We start from the raw sequence: 17881 nt of genomic DNA, 5'->3' as shown, positions 1-17881 counted from the left end.
TTCCACCCATATTTCAAGGTTCAAAGCAAGTGTCACATTCCCTAAATTCTTTTCTGACCCTTCAAGACCTTTCCTCCTTTCTTGCCCTTCCATTCATCTATTGAAACAAATAGTTATTGACGGCTTGCTGTGTACAGCATGCACCGAGTGAGCTACAACTCTGAAGCCCTGTGCTTCAAGGAGTTACAGTCTAGTGACCATCACACTAATTAATCACTTGTTTGTTTTCCCTTTCTTAATTGTGTTTCCCGAGCCAAATTATTATTTTTGTTTGTTTGAGACAGGGTCTTGCTCTGTTGCCCAGGCTAGAGTGCAGTGGTGTGATCATAGCTCACTGTAGCTTTGAACTCCTGGGCTCAAACCATCTTCCTGCCTCAGCCTCAAGACTAGATGGGACTACAGGCATGCATCATCACATATGGTTAATTTTTAAAATTGCTTGTAGAGGCAGGATCTTGCTATGTTGCCCAGCCTGGTCTTGAACTCCTGGCCTCAAGCGATCCTCCTGCCTCAGCCTCCCAAAGTGCTGGAACTACAGGCATGAGCCACCAAATTCAGCTTCCCCAGTCAAATTCTTAAATAGCTAGGTCTGAGTCTCAAATGCCTTTTGTAAAACCCACAAAAACTGACAGATTATAGCATACATAAGTTCTTACTAAATACTTGTTGGTTCTATGCAATATGGGTACCTGAAAAAGACTAGAAAGACATGTCAACTGCAACCCTTAGCTAGGTTAGAGAAATCTCTCAGCGAAGGGAAAAAACAGTATCAAGAAATTTTCAAAAAACTATGCTGTGTCTGAATGGCGTTTTACGTGTCTAACCAGTAATTTAATTTAATTTGACAGACAACTTACTTGATTCAAATTTTTTAAAATAATGATTGATAACCCACTCCCTAAATTTTATAATCATAAAATAATTGTCACATTTTAAGAGTAGAGAAGTAATATAAAAATGATTTCATTATACTTTAATAATTAGAATGTTAGATGTTTGGAATTTCCTAAGAGATTTTACAAGATAGAAATAGGAGCTAACTGAGAAGCACTGAACACACATTCTTAGACAAAACCAAGCTCTCTCATTAAGTACAAGGATATTGATGGGATCCAAATGTACCAGGCAACCATGCTGTTCTCTCAGCAAAGATATCCCGGAACTGGGGTCAAAGACAGAACCGGTTCAGATAATATCCGTGTGCCCCTTTGTAGTGTCCCCAGGAAAAAGACTTTTGTGAATGAGCAGTAGAATAACTTCACTTTTCCCAAATGAAAAAAAAGAAAAAATCCTATGAGAAAAAAATGGGAAGATATTTCACTCCTCCAAACCCTAAAAAAGTAATAGTTTTGATTCTTTGTTCGGGAACATATGTCGCTCAGCCCAGAAGAGATCTTCATGTGCCAAACAGCAGCTCAAGAATTCAGAGGCAAAAGTTACTCTCAGACATGTTTACTGTCAAACTCAGTCTGAAAAAGAAAAAAAAAAAAATTCTTACTCACCTGCCAGAATATGCTGTCTATCGTGTTTCCAAGAAAACCATCGCGACCTTCTGAAGACACCAGTTTGGGGCCAAGGATGGTCATGAATTCATCAAAATCCACCTGGCCATCCCCTGCAAGGAGAAGATGTAAATATGAGTTGCAAACAAGCTGAACTTGACCTACTGTCCCCGAGGCAACAAACACCTCTATGCTTTTCTTCTTGGCGTGACCTCAGTCAGTGAAGAAGAGCTGGTAACCTTACTTAAAACTGTTCAATGTTCTTCAGTGACTGAAAGTACCACAAGAAACTGGCAATTATTAGTACATCCACGTATTCCTAAACATTTGATGGTATTTCTAGCTAAATGTCCAACCACCACTTCCCACTTAACACGGCTATACCTCACCCCTACTTCTCCTTTTACTCCGAATTGCCCAGTTGGACATGATGGAAGTGGCAGTTTCACCCCATCTCTTCCACCATCCTTGTCACCCACATATACATTTAGTCATCAAGCCTTCTTGATTCCACCTCTTAAGTATCTGTGGCTGCTGTATCTTCCTCATTACTCAATGGCTAGTTCTCTTTTCAACAAAGAAGGTGAGAAAATCCTTCCAAGAATTAATGTTCGCAGCTACAATTCTGTTATGAGCAGCATGGCTTTTACACTCTTACCTTCACAGCCTCTTCTATGCAGTTCTCAGTTTAATTCCCCCAAACCAAATCTGATCATGCTTTCCACATTCGAACAAACTTTTTTTTTGTTTTTTGAGATGGTGTCTTGCTCTGTTGCCCAGGCTGGAGTGCAGTGGTGCAATCTCGGCTCACTGCAACCTCCACCTTCCAGGTTCAAGCGATTCTCATGCCTCAGCCTCTTGAGTAGCTGCGATTACAGGAGCGAGCCACTAAGCCCAACTAATTATTGTATTTTTAGTAGAAGATGGGGTTTCACCATGTTGCCCAGGCTGGCCTCTAACTCCTGACCTCAAGTGATCCACCTGCCTTGGCCTCCCAAAGTGCTGAGATTACAGGCATGAGCCACTGCACCTGGCCTGAACAGCTCCTTTGATTGAAAATAGGGATACCACCTCAGCATAGCGTTCGAGCCTCACTATCTCTTTTGCATCCATTTGTCCCCAACCTTTGCATAAGATGCAAGTTCCTTCACACCTCTGCGTGCATGTGTATGCTGGTCCCTCCGTCCGAGATGCTTTCCCTCACTTGTCTATCTGGTGAATATCTCTTTCTCTAAGACAGAGCTGAAATGCCATGTTCTCTTTTTGTTTTATTCCTGATCTCATTAGGCAGAACTGGTCAAACTTTTTTTCTCTCTCTCCTACTAACTCCATGTGTACCTACTGTAGAATTTAAAACCATGTAACCCGGCCAGGCGTGGTGGCTCATGCCTGTAATCCCAGCACTTTGGAAGGCCGAGGTGGGTGGATCACCTGAGGTCAGGAGTTCGAGACCAGCCTGACCAACATGGTGAAATCCTGTCTCTACTAAAAGTACAAAATTAGCTGGGTGTGGTGGCCCACAACTGTAATCCCAGCTACTTGGGAGGCTGAGGCAGGAGAATCGCTTGAATCTGGGAGGCGGAGGTTGCAGTGAGCCAAGATCGCATCACTGCACTCCAGCCTGGGCAACAAGAGCGAGACTCCATCTCAAAAAATAATAATAATAAAACAATACAATAAAAGAAAACCTTATATCCCAGTCACTGATTTGCATGCCTATCTCACAAGTGAAAGATTGTGAGTTCTGCAAGGTCAAGGACTTGGTCTGAAACATCTTTGTATATGGAACACCAAAGCAGGCCTTCAGTATGTACTTGTACAATGAATGAATGATGTCTCTTGCTCGCTCTTTCTTTATTCAATTCAGCATCTGTTGGATCTTTCATGCTAGAGCTGACAGTAACCAGAAGGTGGACTTGAGCCAACTCAACAGACAAAAGCGAACCTGCAAGGCATTATTGGATCCTCCAGGAGTCATCAGTGTAGCATTCTGCACCCTTAGAACTGCTCAAAAGGGCAACTCCATCAAAAGTTCACCACATCCCTATCTTGGCTGCAGCCAGCACAGACAGCCAGGTGTCTGCACACAAGAGTTTGCCCGAATGCCCACACATAAATCAATGCCCTCTCAGAGTGCATTCACCTTCAAAGAATATTCATTCAAAACCTATTTCACCATGCCAAGCAGATGTGAGCATCAAGATGCCAATAATTCAGAACAGATTGTCCAGGAACAGATCCCAGCAGAGGTCAAACTTCCTAAAGGATTAGGGAGGCGTGGCAAGTCAATGGGAAAGGGAGGATTTAACCACCAAGTGACGAGGGGCCCTCAGTGGCCTCTGGACAAGAAATCGATTTACCTCATCATTCAACAAGATACTTCTAAAATTTCACTCTTGCTGATAATCATAAGAAAGTGAATTCAAGCAACAATGAGTTACCATCTTGCCTTCAAAATTAGCAAATACTTCCAAAAGCACACTAGTCGACGCTGCCAGAAATACCAAGAGATCGCCTCTATAATGCATTCCTGGTATATTTGTCCCAGGTATAGACAGGAAGTACCAATCAAGATCCTGTAGAGTGCTGTTTCCTTTGGATCTAACAACTCACCTAAAAAAATAGAGGGGGGCTGGGTGAGGTGGCTCACGCCTGTAATCCCAGCACTTTGGGAGGCCGAGGTGGGCAGATCATTAGGTCAGGAGTTCGAGACCAGCCTGGCCAACATGGTGAAACGCTGTCTCTACTAAAAATACAAAAATTAGCTGGGCCTAGTGGCAGGCGACTGTAATCCCAGCTATTTGGGAGGCTGAGGCAAGAGAATCGCTGAGCCCGGGAGGCAGAAGTTACAGTGAGCCGAGATAAGACCACCGCACTCCCACCTGGGCGACAGAGCAAGACTCCGTCTGGGGGAAAAAAAAATAGAGAGGGGGGTCTTGCTATGTTGCCCAGGCTGGTCTTGATCTCCTGGGTTCAAGTGATCCTCCTTCCTCAGCCTCCCAAAGTGCTGGGATTACAGGCATGAGCCACCATACCTGACCTTAATAACTTCATTTTTAAAGAAAAAACAAAACAACATTATCTCGAATACAGAACAAGATATCTGCCTACAGATAGATACTCAACCAGTGTTTGTAAAAGTGAAAAGTAGAAAGCTAGAGGGAAAAGAGAATGGCCCAGTCTACTAGAATTTGACACCTCTGAAAGCTAACTCCATGTGGCTCCACGTCTTGGATAGACATGCTTGTTACACACATGCAGGAACTCTCTGCTCAGCCCAAATCACCTCCCCTGGTTATAGGTGGGGCCGGATGACCAGTCTCAGACTAAATTATGCATTCTCAAGAGAGACAGTATCACCAACAATGGGGTTAAAATGGATTCTTAGGGAACAAAATAACATTAGCCAATGTTAGATATTACAAAGGCTTGTGGCTCTCCTAGGGCACAATACATAATACACAGTGTATCTGTACAAAATTTCAAGGGGGTGGGACAACTGGAAAAATGCCTATCTGAAAAGGCTCTTGGGTGGTGCTTATTTAAAGAAGGAAGAGGAAGGTTAAGAAGCACTGGACTAGCAGATGCCCCAAGTACTGTGGTTCTTTTTCCTAGGTACTCCCTCTGGAATGCGGGTCTATCAGCAGTGGGCGTCATCCCACTATCTGCACCCACAGTGAGGTCCACCTGTTCATACAGGCTTAGAAGCTCAAGGACGTGGATCTAAATTTTTGCAAAGACGTCATGAGGGCCGGATGCGGTGGCTCATGCCTGTAATCCCAGCGCTTTGGGAAGTTGAGGAGGGTGGATCACTTAAGGCCAGGAGTTTGAGACCAGCTTGGGCAATATGGTGAAACCCCATCTCTACTAAAAATACAAAAATTAGCCAGGTGTGGTGGTAGGCACCTGTAGTCCCAGCTACGTGGGATGCAGAGGCAGAAGAATCGCTTGAGCCTGGGAGGCGGGGGTTGCATTGAGCCAAGATGGCACCACTGCACTCCAGCCTGGGTGACAGAGTGAGACCCTGTCTCAAAACAAAACAAAAAAACAACAAAAAACAAATAAACAAACAAAAAAACACATGAGACCTGATCTAAGATATGTCCGCCGGGCTACTTAAGCTCCTGACCGTGATATAACGGGCACCATTCCCTCCCACTTGGGAATCTCACAGTTTACAGGATGTGGCAAAACCCATGCTTGCCAGCACCAGGAGAATGAGGCCGTCTTTGAACACTGCACCTTCAAGGTAGGAGGAGGAGCGAGACCACCCACCTCTCTGAAACCTTGCCTCAGGGTGCAGGGAGCGCAGCAGTTTGGAACTGGTGCATTTCACAGGTCCACATGGAGCTCTGGACCAAATCATCACAGCACCAGGCAGAGCTCACAGATGGTGCACTTGGCTGGGAACTACAGACCAAAAGCTGACAAGCAGAAACGATGCTTCTGAAACACATTCTGGTCCTGGCAAAGGGAACAGCTCATTTGCTATTCCAAATTGCTGGCCAGAGAAGCAGCGACGGGGAAGGGCACTTAGGATCCTATGGGCAGGGCCAACTATGGCGTGGAGTACACGTGACTTGGCAGAAGAGGTCCAGATCATGGAAGTATTTGCTTCCAGTCATTTAGGAGAGGACATTTGGAATCCCAGATTGGTCGATACGTGTTTTTTGCTTGTGATACTGTGATTTATAATAAGAAATGCATATTGGCCAGTCACAGTGGCTCATGCCTGTAATCCCGACACTTTGGGAGGCCGAGACGGGTGGGTCACTTGAGGTCAGGAGTTTGAGACCAGCCTGGTCAACATGGTGAAACCCCGTGTCTACTAAAAATACAAAAATTAGCTGGGTGTGGTGGTGCACACCTGTCATCCCAGCTACTCAGGAGGCTGAGGCAGGAGAATCGCTTGAGTCTGGGAGGTGGAGGTTGCAGCGAGCTGAGGTCATGCCACTGGCCTCCAGCCCGGGTGAAAGAGCAACACTCCATCTCGAATACATACATATAGATAGACAGACAGATAATAGATATAGATATAGAAATCTTTGTCTCTGTTTCCTGGTACACAGTTCATAAAACACTTATAATTCTGTAAGTGATAGGGGTGCAAGGAGCATCTTTTGTTCTAATATTTGGTCTTTGACCCCAGTTCCTGGCCAGAACTCCTAAATGCTTTGGAACTTCCTGGGTGACAGGAATGTCTTTTGTTCTAATGAAGCACTTCTTGGTGGGCTTCCAGTGGGAGATGATCACCAGAAACACCAAACCGTGATTAGAACCTTGGAAATTTCAGCCCCATCTCCCCAACCTCCAGAGAGGAAAGATGAGCTGAAGATTGGGTTAATAATCAATCATGCCTACACGATGAAACCTCCATATAAAGGTCCCTAATGTATGAGGTTCAGAGAGTTTTCAGGTTGGTGAACACAGAGATGCTGGGAGGATGGTGCTCCCAGAGAGGGCATGGAAGCTGCATGTACCACTCCTATTACCTTATGCCTCTCTGGCTTTCTCTGAGTTGTATTCTTTTCTAATAAATGGGTAATAATCAGTAAAGTGCTTTCCTGAATTCTGTGAACTGCTCCACTAAATGAATGAACCCAAGGAGGAAACCTGTGATTTGTGGTCAGAAGCACAGGTGGCCACGTGGACTTTGAAATGGTGTCCTAAGTGGGAGCAATCTTGTGGGACTGAGCCCTTGACCCGAGGGACCTAATGTAAATGGCAATTGTCTAAACAGGTGCTCCTCAAATAATGCTAACTTCAGGTAGATAGTAACAGATAGTAACAGAATTCAATTTAATTGTAGGACATCCAGTCCAGTGTTTGCAGATAACTGGGGAATTGCTTGGTGAGGGAGAAAAACCCACACTTTGGTCTATTTGGTCTTGAGCATGAGAGTATCGGGAAAACAGTCTTCTTTTCTTATACAATCTCTTTGTTACTCAATGAGGAAACGGGGGTTTCTCCAGGCCCATGGTTGGAGGAGTAATCAGGGTAGGTCTCCCACATCTCTAGCTGTCTCCTGGTATTTCTCAGCTTTGGTTCCTAAGTATGTAAGGACACAGCACATTTTCTGCAGACCTTCAGTAAATGAAGACTCTTCCTTCTAATCCACAATTCTGTGCCAACCCTACTGGTAAACATGAAGTTTCTATTCCGATTTAGACTATGGAAATGACCTCTTTAGCAGATTTTAATTTAACAGACAAACAGGGCTGGGAATATGCCCCAAAAGTTATCAGCATTGTACCCAGAAGTCTGATCTGTATGCCCCCACAACCTCAGTCTCAGGGGAACGGAGACAAATAGAATCTCAGAGGTAGATTTTACACTAAGTCCCTAAAAACCATTCCCAAGCTGCCAGGCTGAAGCAAGGTCCAGGAAACCTGATAATCATAATACTATCTAACATTTACTGGGCACACACAATGCAGTGGACATGGTTTTTTAAAATACCCACATGATTTTTTTTTTTTTTTTTTTTTAGAGACAGGGTCTTGCTCTGCCACCTAGGCTGGAGGGCAGTGGCGCCATCATAGCTCACTGCAGCCCCAAACTCCTGGGCTCAAGCGATCCTCCTGCCTCAGGTTATGGAGCACCTGGAACTACAAGAGCATGCCAATACTCTTGGCCAATCTTTTAAAATTTTTTCAGAGACGAGGTCTTGCTATGTTGCCCAGGCTGGCCTCAAGCAATCTACCTGCCACAGCCTCCCAAAGTGCTGGGACCTCTGCTAACTCATTTACATCTTCCTGTTGCCCATTTGACAAATGAGAAAACTGAGGCCCAAAGAGGTTCAGTAGCTTGCAGAAACTTACGCAGGGAGTAGAGCCGAGATTCCAGCCCCAGCAGTCTGCCTGTGCTTTTTATGGCCTTTCGAAAGGTCACTCACTGACATGGTCTGTCTGGATCACTGTCTCCTGATCCCGGCTTTTCTTACCAAGGGAGTGCTACGGCACCAGGTACACAGAGTCAAACTGAAATCTAAATGGCTCCCTGTGGTCTAGCTCTTGCATCTCAGGTCAGCCACCAGAGGCTATTCTTCATCATTTCAGAGAGTGATAATAAGTAATAGGAACCACTTATTTAATACTTGCTATGTGCCAGGCACTGAGCTCAGGGCTTTACATGTATTACCTTGTTTAATTCCATGCCAACACTATAAATAGGTTCTCCCCTTCCACATTTTATCAATGAGAAAACTTAGAAAAGAAGAGGTTAAAAATAACTATATCAAAGCCATGCAGCTACCATGAGGCAGAGTGGGGACTCAGCTCAGAACCATAATTGCTTTGTTTTTTGTTTTTCTAGAGACAGGATCTCACTCTCTCACTCAGAAGTGCAGTGGTGCAGTCATAGCTCACTGCAGCTTTGAACTCCTGGGTTCGAGTGATCCTCCCACCTCAGGCTCATGAGTAGCTAGGACCACCACTATTTGCCACCACGCCTGGCTAATTTTTTTTTTTTTTTTTTGAAACAGAATCTCACTCTGTCATCCAGGCTGGAGTGCAATGGCACGATCTCGGCTGACCACAACCTCCACCTTCCGGGTTCAAGTGATTCTTCTGCCTCAGCCTCCCGAGTAGTTGGGATTACAGGCACCCGCCACCATGGCCGGCTCATTTTTATATTTTTAGTAGAGATGGGGTTTCACCACGTTGCCAGGCTGGTCTCAAACTCCTGACCTCAGGTGATCCGCCTGCCTTGGCCTCCCAAAGTGCTGGGATTACAAGCGTGAGCCACTGCACCCGGCTCCTGACTAATTTTTAATTTTTTTGTAGAGACAGGGTCTCACTATGTTGCCCAGGCTAGACTTGAACTCCTGGCCTCAAGTGATCCTCCCACCTCAGCTTCCCAAAGCACTGGGATTCCGAGCGTGATCCACTGCACCCGACCAGAACCCTGGTATTAACCCCAATATTGTACTGCCTTCCCTTGACATCAGAGACCCCAGCTCTTGGTCCTGGCATAGGATCACAGGATCTCAAGCTCTTTTCAAAGCTTGAGAGTTATAGTGTGTTTTCCTATCTGGGCGTTTAGGAAGGAAGTTAGTGGGAAATTGGGATAGATGGCTATCAAGGGCTTTAATGCAAATGGCAATTGTCTAAACAGATGCTCCTCAAATCTCCTCTTTGACTGCAGTCAGGATCTTAGTAATTCTCTATGGGTGCTCCATTGTCAGGGAGGGGATTCAGGTCTTTCACATAGAACCCTGCACACGTCTGAAACCTCCTCCACCAGAAAAGAACTGGTCTGATGAACAAAACCTGTCCAGGCCCTGCAGGGTCCCATCAAACTGCCATTACAGAATCACATAACCCCAAAAGACAAAGGTAACCCTCTTCCCAGATCTGCAATCTTTCATGGAATTCAGGAGGTTCTAAATGCAAAAACTTTGATTAACTTCTTTTATGACTCTTGAACGAGCAAGTAGCTGCAGAAAGAAAGAATGTAATTCACTCCGACCAGGCCTCATTTTCCCTTCTCCAGCTTCCAAATATCATGATCCACTTAGCAAGAAGCACAGAAAGCTAACCTGCCAAGGACTGCGTCTCGTGGTTTCCCACTGCTATGTGAGTCAAAGTAATGAACTTGAACTAGGGCAGGAAGCTGCAGGAGTGCCAGGACTGTACAACATTCATTAAGACCAACCAGGCGAAATTCTCACAAGGAGGTAAAATAATCCTAAAAAAAAAAATCACTGCAAAATAAAAGGGAAGAGAGGAATATACAGGAAAAATCGGTGGGCTTCAAAGGGTAACAAGGAGACAAGAAAAAATGTCTATCTGAGACTCCATTCAAATTAGTTGACTAAATCCCCAAAGCATAAGGCACAGCTTAGCTTCCAGGGGCTTGCAATCCATTACCCAAGGCAGAATCAAGGGAGTGCTGTAATTGACCTCAAAGCATTGTGCTAAGGCAGGACAAAGTCAGGAACGCAGGGTCCAGAGAGGTCACTCTCCACGGTTTTGCAGTGAGCCTTTAAAAGAGGGAAGGATTCTAATGAACTGCAAAGGGAGATGAGCTGAGTGGCCTGAGCAAGGGTGAGGATGCTAGGAAGGAGGGAAGGTGACCGATCACCCTTCAAGCTGGATAGAGGATCCCCATAGGAAGACAGCAGGACCAGCTGGGCCCAGAAGGTTAAGGCAGGCTGAGGGGCTCATCTTCGACGCAGAGTCAGTAGGACCTGCCCAGGCTTGGGTATGAAAGCGCCAGACCTTTGCTCACCAAAGATCAATCTGGGGACAGTATGAAGGTTGGACTGGATGGGGCAGAGCTGACTGGGGAAGGGGTCTTAGTTAAGACAATAGGGAAGGCAGCCAGTGTGGAGGATGGGGATTGGAGAAGAATGGATACAAGAAAAGGGCATTTCAGATGGAACTGATGAGACATGGCAACTGACTGGAAGGGTAGGAAGAGCAGGAGGCAAGAGTGACGCTGAGGTGTCTGGTTTGCAACACCGAAGGGACAATGAAACTAATTAGGAACAACAAAGATGTCAGGAGGAGGATGTGCTGGGGAAATGCTGGTTTTGAGGTGCAGTCAGGGAGTTAGGGAGTGCCTGGTGTCAGGGAGTGCCTGACAGCTAAAAAATGTGGATTTAAAAGTCTCCAGGATGTGCCCAGGAACGGTGGCTCACGCCTGTAATCTCAACACTTTGGGAGGCCAATCAGACAGATCACTTGAGGCTAGGAGTTGGAGGCCAGCCTGGTCAAGACGGCAAACCCCATCTCTACTAAAACACAAAAATTAGCCAGGCATGGTGGTGCATGCCTGTAATTCCAGCTACTCACAAGGCTAAGGCATGAGAATTGCTTGAACCTGGGAGGCGGCGATTGTGGTGAGCTGTGATCATGCCACTGCACTTCAGCCTGGGCAACAGAATGACAGAGTGAGATTCTGTCTCAAAAAAAAAAAAAAAAGTCTCTAGGATCTATGGGAAGATCTCTAAGATCTTCAAGATAGCTTCTCAAGTTGAAGAAGCAAGGTATAGAACTGTATTTTAGTATGCTACCATTTGGTTAAAGCAGGGGAGATCCGGGCGGGCGCGGTGGCCAGCCTGTAATCCCAGCACTTTGGGAGGCTGAGGTGGGTGGATCACGAGGTCAGGAGATCGAGACCATCCTGGCTAACAGGATGGTGAAACCCTGTCTTCTACTAAAAACACAAAAAAATTAGCCAGGCGTTGTGGCGGGCGCCTGTAATCCCAGCTACTGGGGAGGCTGAGGCAGGAGAATGGCGTGAGCCCGGGAGGCGGAGCTTGCAGTGAGCCAATATCACGCCACTGTACTCCAGCCTGAGCAACAGGGCCAGACTCCATCTCAAATCGCGCCACTGTATTCCAACCTGGGCGACAGGGCGAGACTCCCTCTCAAAACAAAAACAAACAAAAAAAACAAAACAAACAAACAAACAAAAAAACGGGGAGGTCAAGGAGAATATATAGTCTGATTTCTCTGCGTAAGTATTTATGTAAAAATATCCAGACACATACCCACTCCCCAAAAACTAATAATAGCAATTTATTCATCGGCACGTCTGGCAGGTGGGGCACAGGAATAATAGAGCGTGTTCTCACGACAGCTCCTTTTCTTTTTTTCTTGCAGTAAAATAGACATAATAATATAAAATTTACTATCACAATTATTTTTAGGTGTACAGGTCTAGTATTAAATGCATTCATAATGTTGTGTAACCATTACCACCACCATCCATCCTCTGAATCCTTTTCTTCTTGCAAAACTGAAATCCCCACCCATGAAACCATAGCTCCTCATTGCTCCTACCCTCCAGCCCCCGATGACCACCATTCTACTTTCTCTCTTGGATTTTGACTACTCCAACTATCTCATGCAAGTAGAATCATGTCTTTTTTGTGTCTGGCTTATTTCAAGTAGCATAAAGTCTTCAAGGTTCATCCATGTTGTGGCCTATGCCAGCATTTCCTTCCTTTTTTAGGCTAATAAGGAGGAACTTACTTTTGTCATTTTTCTATTTGTTTCCCATATGCCTTAAAGTTTTTAGTCCCTTATTTCCTGCATTGCTGTCTTCTTTTGTGTGTAGTTGATCTTTTTGTAGTGAAACATTTAAATTCCTTTCTCATCTCCTTTTTGTGTATATGTCTATTTTCTTTGTAGTTGCCATGGGGATTACATTTAATATACCAAAGTTATACACTCTAATTTGGATTTATACCAGCTTAACTGCAATAACATACAAAAATACTACTCCTTTACATTTCCATTCCCACTCCTTTCAATGGTTGATGTCACAAAATTACCTCTTTATACATTACATGGCCAAAACCATAAACTAGTAATTTTTGAAAATGCATTAGTCTTAAATTATGTAGAAAACAAAATGTAGAGTTACAAACCAATGTTACAATAATATTAGCTTTTATAATTGCCCACATAATTGTACCTTTATTGTGATCTTTATTGCTTCGCACAGCTTCAAGTTACTGTCTAGTGTTCATAAATTTCAGCCTGAAGGACTCCCCTTAGCATCTGTTGCAGGGCAAATCTAGTCATAACAAACTCCCTCATATTTTGTTTATCTAAGAATGTCTTAATTTCTCCCTCACCTTTGAAGGACAGTTTTGCTAGATATTGGATTCTTGATTGACCGGGATGTTTTTTCTTTTATCATTTTGAATATATCAGCCCATTGCCTTCTCGCATCCAAAGTTTCTGGTGAGAAACACGCTGACAATCTTACTGACGATCTCATATGTGATGAGGTGCCTCTCTCTTACTGCTACAAAGATTCTCTCTTTGTCTTTGTCTTTTGAAAGTTTGATTATAATGTGTCTTGCTGTGGGACTCTTTGAGTTCATCTTACCTAGAGATTGTCAAGCTCCATGAATGTTTATATTAATGTTTTTCATCAAATTTAGGAAGTTTACAACCATTCTTTCTTCAGATATTCCCTCTATCCCCTCCTCTATGATCTCTTCCTCCAGGACTCCCACAATAGATCAATTGGCCCACATGATGGTATCCTACAGATTCCTTAGGTTTTGTTCATGTTCCTTCAATCTATTTTTTTCCAGTCTTGGTAATTTCCTTTGTCCTATCTTCAAGTTTACTGATTCTTCCTTCTGCCTGTTTGAACCCCTCTAGTGAATTTTTCATTTCCATTATTTTACTTTTCAGCTTTAGAATTTCTCTTACGTTTCATTTTAGGTTTTCTGTCTCTTTACAGATATTTCAACTTACTTCAAAATTATTTTCTTGACTTACTTAATGTCTTTCTTTATTCTTTGTGTAGTAGATCTGCCATCAGGTCTTTTTCAGGAACAGCTTCTGTTTATTTTTTTCCCTTTGAATGGGCCATTCTTTCTTGTTTCTTTTATGCTTTGTGATTTTGTTTTGCTGAAAACTGGATATGTTTTTTTTTTTTTTTTTTTTTTGAGACGGAGTCTCGCTCTGTCGCCCAGGCTGGAGTGCAGTGGCCGGATCTCAGCTCACTGCAAGCTCCGCCTCCCGGGTTCGGGCCATTCTCCTGTCTCAGCCTCCCAAGTAGCTGGGACTACAGGCGCCTGCCACCTCGCCCGGCTAGTTTTTTGTATTTTTTAGTAGAAACGGGGTTTCACTGTGTTAGCCAGGATGGTCTCGATCTCCTGACCTAGTGATCCGCCCGTCTCGGCCTCCCAAAGTGCTGGGATTACAGGCTTGAGCCACCGCGCCCGGCCAGAAAACTGGATATGTTAATGTAACAAGTGGTATCTCTGGAAATCAGATTCTCCCTTCTCCCAAGGATTTATTTTTTGTTATTACTTTGTCATTTTTTATTTGTTTTGATTTACTTGTATTGTTTTAGTTTTTGTTTACTCTTTTGGTTGTCACCCTGGCTGGAGTGCAGTGGTGTGATCACAGCTCACTGTAACCTCAAACTCCTGGCCTCAAGCCATCCTCCCACCTCGGCCTCCCGAAGTGCTAGGAGCTAGGACTACAGGTGTGAGCCACCCTGCCTAGCCTTAAATATCTTTTCATAACTTTTGGTATTTGAACCATATCATTTACTAACTGTTCAAAAAATAAATAAAATGTAAAGACTAAATAATGTATTCAGTTGTTTGTATCCAGTCAGATGAACTCATCAAGGTTCAGAGGAAGCAAACACTGCATTGATCAGTGATCAAAACACAGATCCCTGATATTTGAAGGACAGGATGTTTTTATTTAACCTAGTTCTCGGAAACTGTGTGCAAGCTACTCTTGGAATTCATACACAGTTTCCTGAAGCACTAGTACAGGGTTGTGGGTGGGGAATGGGGAGCTGCCTTTACCACCCAAGCCTGAATATCTTGTCTCTATGCCAGTGATCAATCTGACTAAACTGAATGTCTTCTCAGGTCTTTTCTGTGCCTGTACCTTTCCCTGGGCCTGTGTAGTCACTTTCTAGTGTTCCTTGTAGAGGCAATTGCTTTTGAATGTCCTACTCCTTAATGTCTGGCTCCCCAAAGAGGGAAAATAAAAGTGGGGAAGTGGGGGGAGGGGGGTGGAGGGACAGGACACTGGACCTTAAAATCTCCTGAAAGCAACTTCAATCAGAGGGGGAGGGGCTTGCAACAGGGGGCCAGGTGCACCAGCAATGGCTTCCAGCCTCTTTGTCTGCACCTCTGTAATCAGAACCACTGATCAGTGATCAGAACACAGGTCCCTGGTATTTGGAGGACAGGATGTTTTTATTTAACCGAGTTCTCACAAATTGTGTGCACGCTGCTCCTGGAACGCATGCACAGCTTCCTGGAACACAAGTACAGTGCTGTAGGTGAGGAATGGGGAGCTACCTTTACGCCACCCCCAAGCCTTCTCCTGGAAGTTTCAAGCCTTCCATGGACTCCAGAATTCCCATTCCATCAGCATGGCAAAAACTGAAATTACTTTTGCATCAACCTAGCATCTATTTTTTTTTCTTTTTTGAGATAGGGCCTTGCTCTGTCACCCAGGCTGGAGTGCAATGGTGTGATCACAGCTCACTGTAACTTTGAACTCCTGACCTCAAGCCACCCTCCCACCTCGGCCTCCCAGAGTGCTAGTGTCAGAGGCATTTGAACCAGAGCAACTCCATCTTGAATAGGGGCTGGGTAAAATAAGGCTGAAACCCTCTGTACTACATTTCTTTCAATGGTGGGAAGTCTGTGGTTATGTGGTTAGTAGCCTGCATGGGATCTTTTATTATCTAAAAGTTACTGGATGACTTTTGATTCCTTAAGAGTCTATAACAAAGCCATGGGACCAGCCCAGTGCTCTCTTCAGGGAACGATATGAGACAGGGAAGCTTGCACAGGGAGTTGTGAGAAAGAGCAAAGTGTTTCTGCTTGCACCCTGTGGAGTCATTTACCTGTTCAAAAGGTAAACAAAATTTAAAAACTCAACAGTGAATTCAGTTGTTTGTATCTAGCCAGATGAACTCATCAAGAGCAAAGGAAGGAAAGGAGCAAGGCAGGAAAGAGAAGAGGACTATGAGGAGCAGCTGTGTAGGTGGCGTGTTGGATGAGCTAGACTCCACAGGGTGCAAGCAGAAACACTTTGCTCTTTCTCACAACTCCCTGTTCAAGCTTCCCTGTCTCATATCGTTCCCTGAAGAGAGCACTGGGCTGGTCCCATGGCTTTGTTATAGACTCTTAAGGAATCAAAAGTCATCCAGTAACTTTTAGATAATAAAAGATCCCGTGCAGGCTACTAACCACGTAACCACAGACTTCCCTCCATTGAAAGAAAACACCTTCCCTCTTTTGTACCTGGGCTTGACCCAGGCTAGTAAACCTAGAGTGAGGAAGAGGAATAGATCAAGGTTTCCCCCACCACCACCACTCTTATTGAGTCCACCTTCTTCCCCACCGTGCAGCTGTGGTTTCTAGCCACACCATAGTTGGATAGACTTGGAAGAGTAAGGGAAAAGGGGGGCCCGGGCCTCTCCCACTTTTGGCTACTGAAAATGTCCTTCCAAACCTCTGGGCTTCTGAAGGTCTCTCCCTCCTCTGAGGCAATATTAGCACTCTAGGAGGTCCTCAAAACATCCCCAAGCAGGCTCCTCCATTGTCCCATGTATCATTGAGATGGCAGCTCTTCCAAAGGCAACCCTCTCCTGTTCTGCTTGGTTATTAAACTCAACAGCAGCTCCAGCCCCAGCCCAGGCCTTTAAACTTTTTGCAGATGGCTCAAACATAAGCTGCTGTATGCTTTATGTTGCAGCAGTCAGAAGTCAATCTCTACAAATGGCTCTTAGGAAACACCTTTAGCTCAAATTGAATGAGAAAACACCCCTTCCCCACTCTGAGAATTAATCCCATGCCCATAAATCCCTGGTTCATGCTTGTAATCCCAGCACTTTCGGAGGCTGGGGCAGAAGGATCACTTGAGCCCAGGAGTGTTGTGCCTGGGCAACATAGTGAGAGCTCATCCCTACAAAAATTACAGTTATAAAAAAAAAAAAAAAAGCCAGCCATGATGGTGTGTGCTTTTAGTCCCAGCTACTCAGAAGGCTGAGACAGGAAGATGGCTTGATCCTGGGAAGTCATGGCTGTAGTGAGTTATGATCATGCCACTGCACCCCAGCCTGGGCAACAAAGCAAGACTGTCTCAAAAAATAAATTAATTGAATACAGTTAAATTAAATTTAAAAAGGGTTATGGACTGAATTGGGTCCCATCAAATTCATAGGTAAATCCCAATATGGTTGTATTTGGAGACAGGGCCTTTAATGAAGACATTAAGGTTAAATTGCCTCATAACTGTGGAGCCTTAATCCATATGCACACATGCACAGAGAAAATGTCCAAGTGAGGACACTGAGAAAACGTGGCCATGTGCAAACCATGGAGAGAGGCTTCAGTAGAAACCAACCCAACCAGCATCTTGAGGTTGGGCTTCCAGCCTTCAGAACTGCAAAAAGTGGCCATGTGCAAGCCAAGGAGAGAGGCCTCAGTAGAAACCAACCCAACCAGCATCTTCAGGTTGGGCTTTCAGCCTTCAGAACTACCAAAAAATAAATAAATAATTTCTGTTGATGAAGCCACCAGGTCTGTGGTATCTTGATGTAGCAGCCCAAGCACACTGATACACAAAGATGAGGAAGAACAATAGGATAATGGCAGCATAGCTGATGCCATCTTAGCTTGGGGGTGGTCTAGCATGTACTTCTAGGAGGAAAAGTTGGCATCTACTATATTATTCTTCAGCTTTAGGGCCTAAAATTGAGGCAACAGACTGCCCTTTTGATATCCTATTACACTCCACGTTAAGAGGCAGGAGATGAAGGACAATGGGAACAAAATAGTCTGAGAAGAGAACCAAGAGAAAGGCAGGTGCCTGAGAGATCAAGGGAGACCTCCAATCAAGGGCAGGTGGTTAGTCTCTAGTAAT

The 17881-nt window shown here is 44.6% G+C and overlaps 1 protein-coding gene across 6 annotated transcripts in view; it reads right to left on the bottom strand.

The window, feature by feature from the left end:
• Window positions 1-17881, bottom strand: part of CALN1 (calneuron 1) — a 662369-nt gene that overhangs the window by 245283 nt on the left and 399205 nt on the right. For all 6 annotated transcript variants that reach the window (XM_031665448.1, XM_031665450.1, XM_031665452.1 and 3 more), the window contains one exon: window positions 1503-1615. In XM_031665448.1, coding sequence (XP_031521308.1) covers window positions 1503-1615 — 113 coding nt within the window. The remainder of the gene's footprint in view (window positions 1-1502; window positions 1616-17881) is intronic.

Source organism: Papio anubis, chromosome 4 (genome assembly GCF_008728515.1).
Source record: "Papio anubis isolate 15944 chromosome 4, Panubis1.0, whole genome shotgun sequence".
NCBI lineage: Eukaryota > Metazoa > Chordata > Mammalia > Primates > Cercopithecidae > Papio > Papio anubis.
The sequence above is the reverse complement of the archived record's forward strand: the minus strand, read 5'-3'. Positions and strand labels throughout refer to the sequence as shown.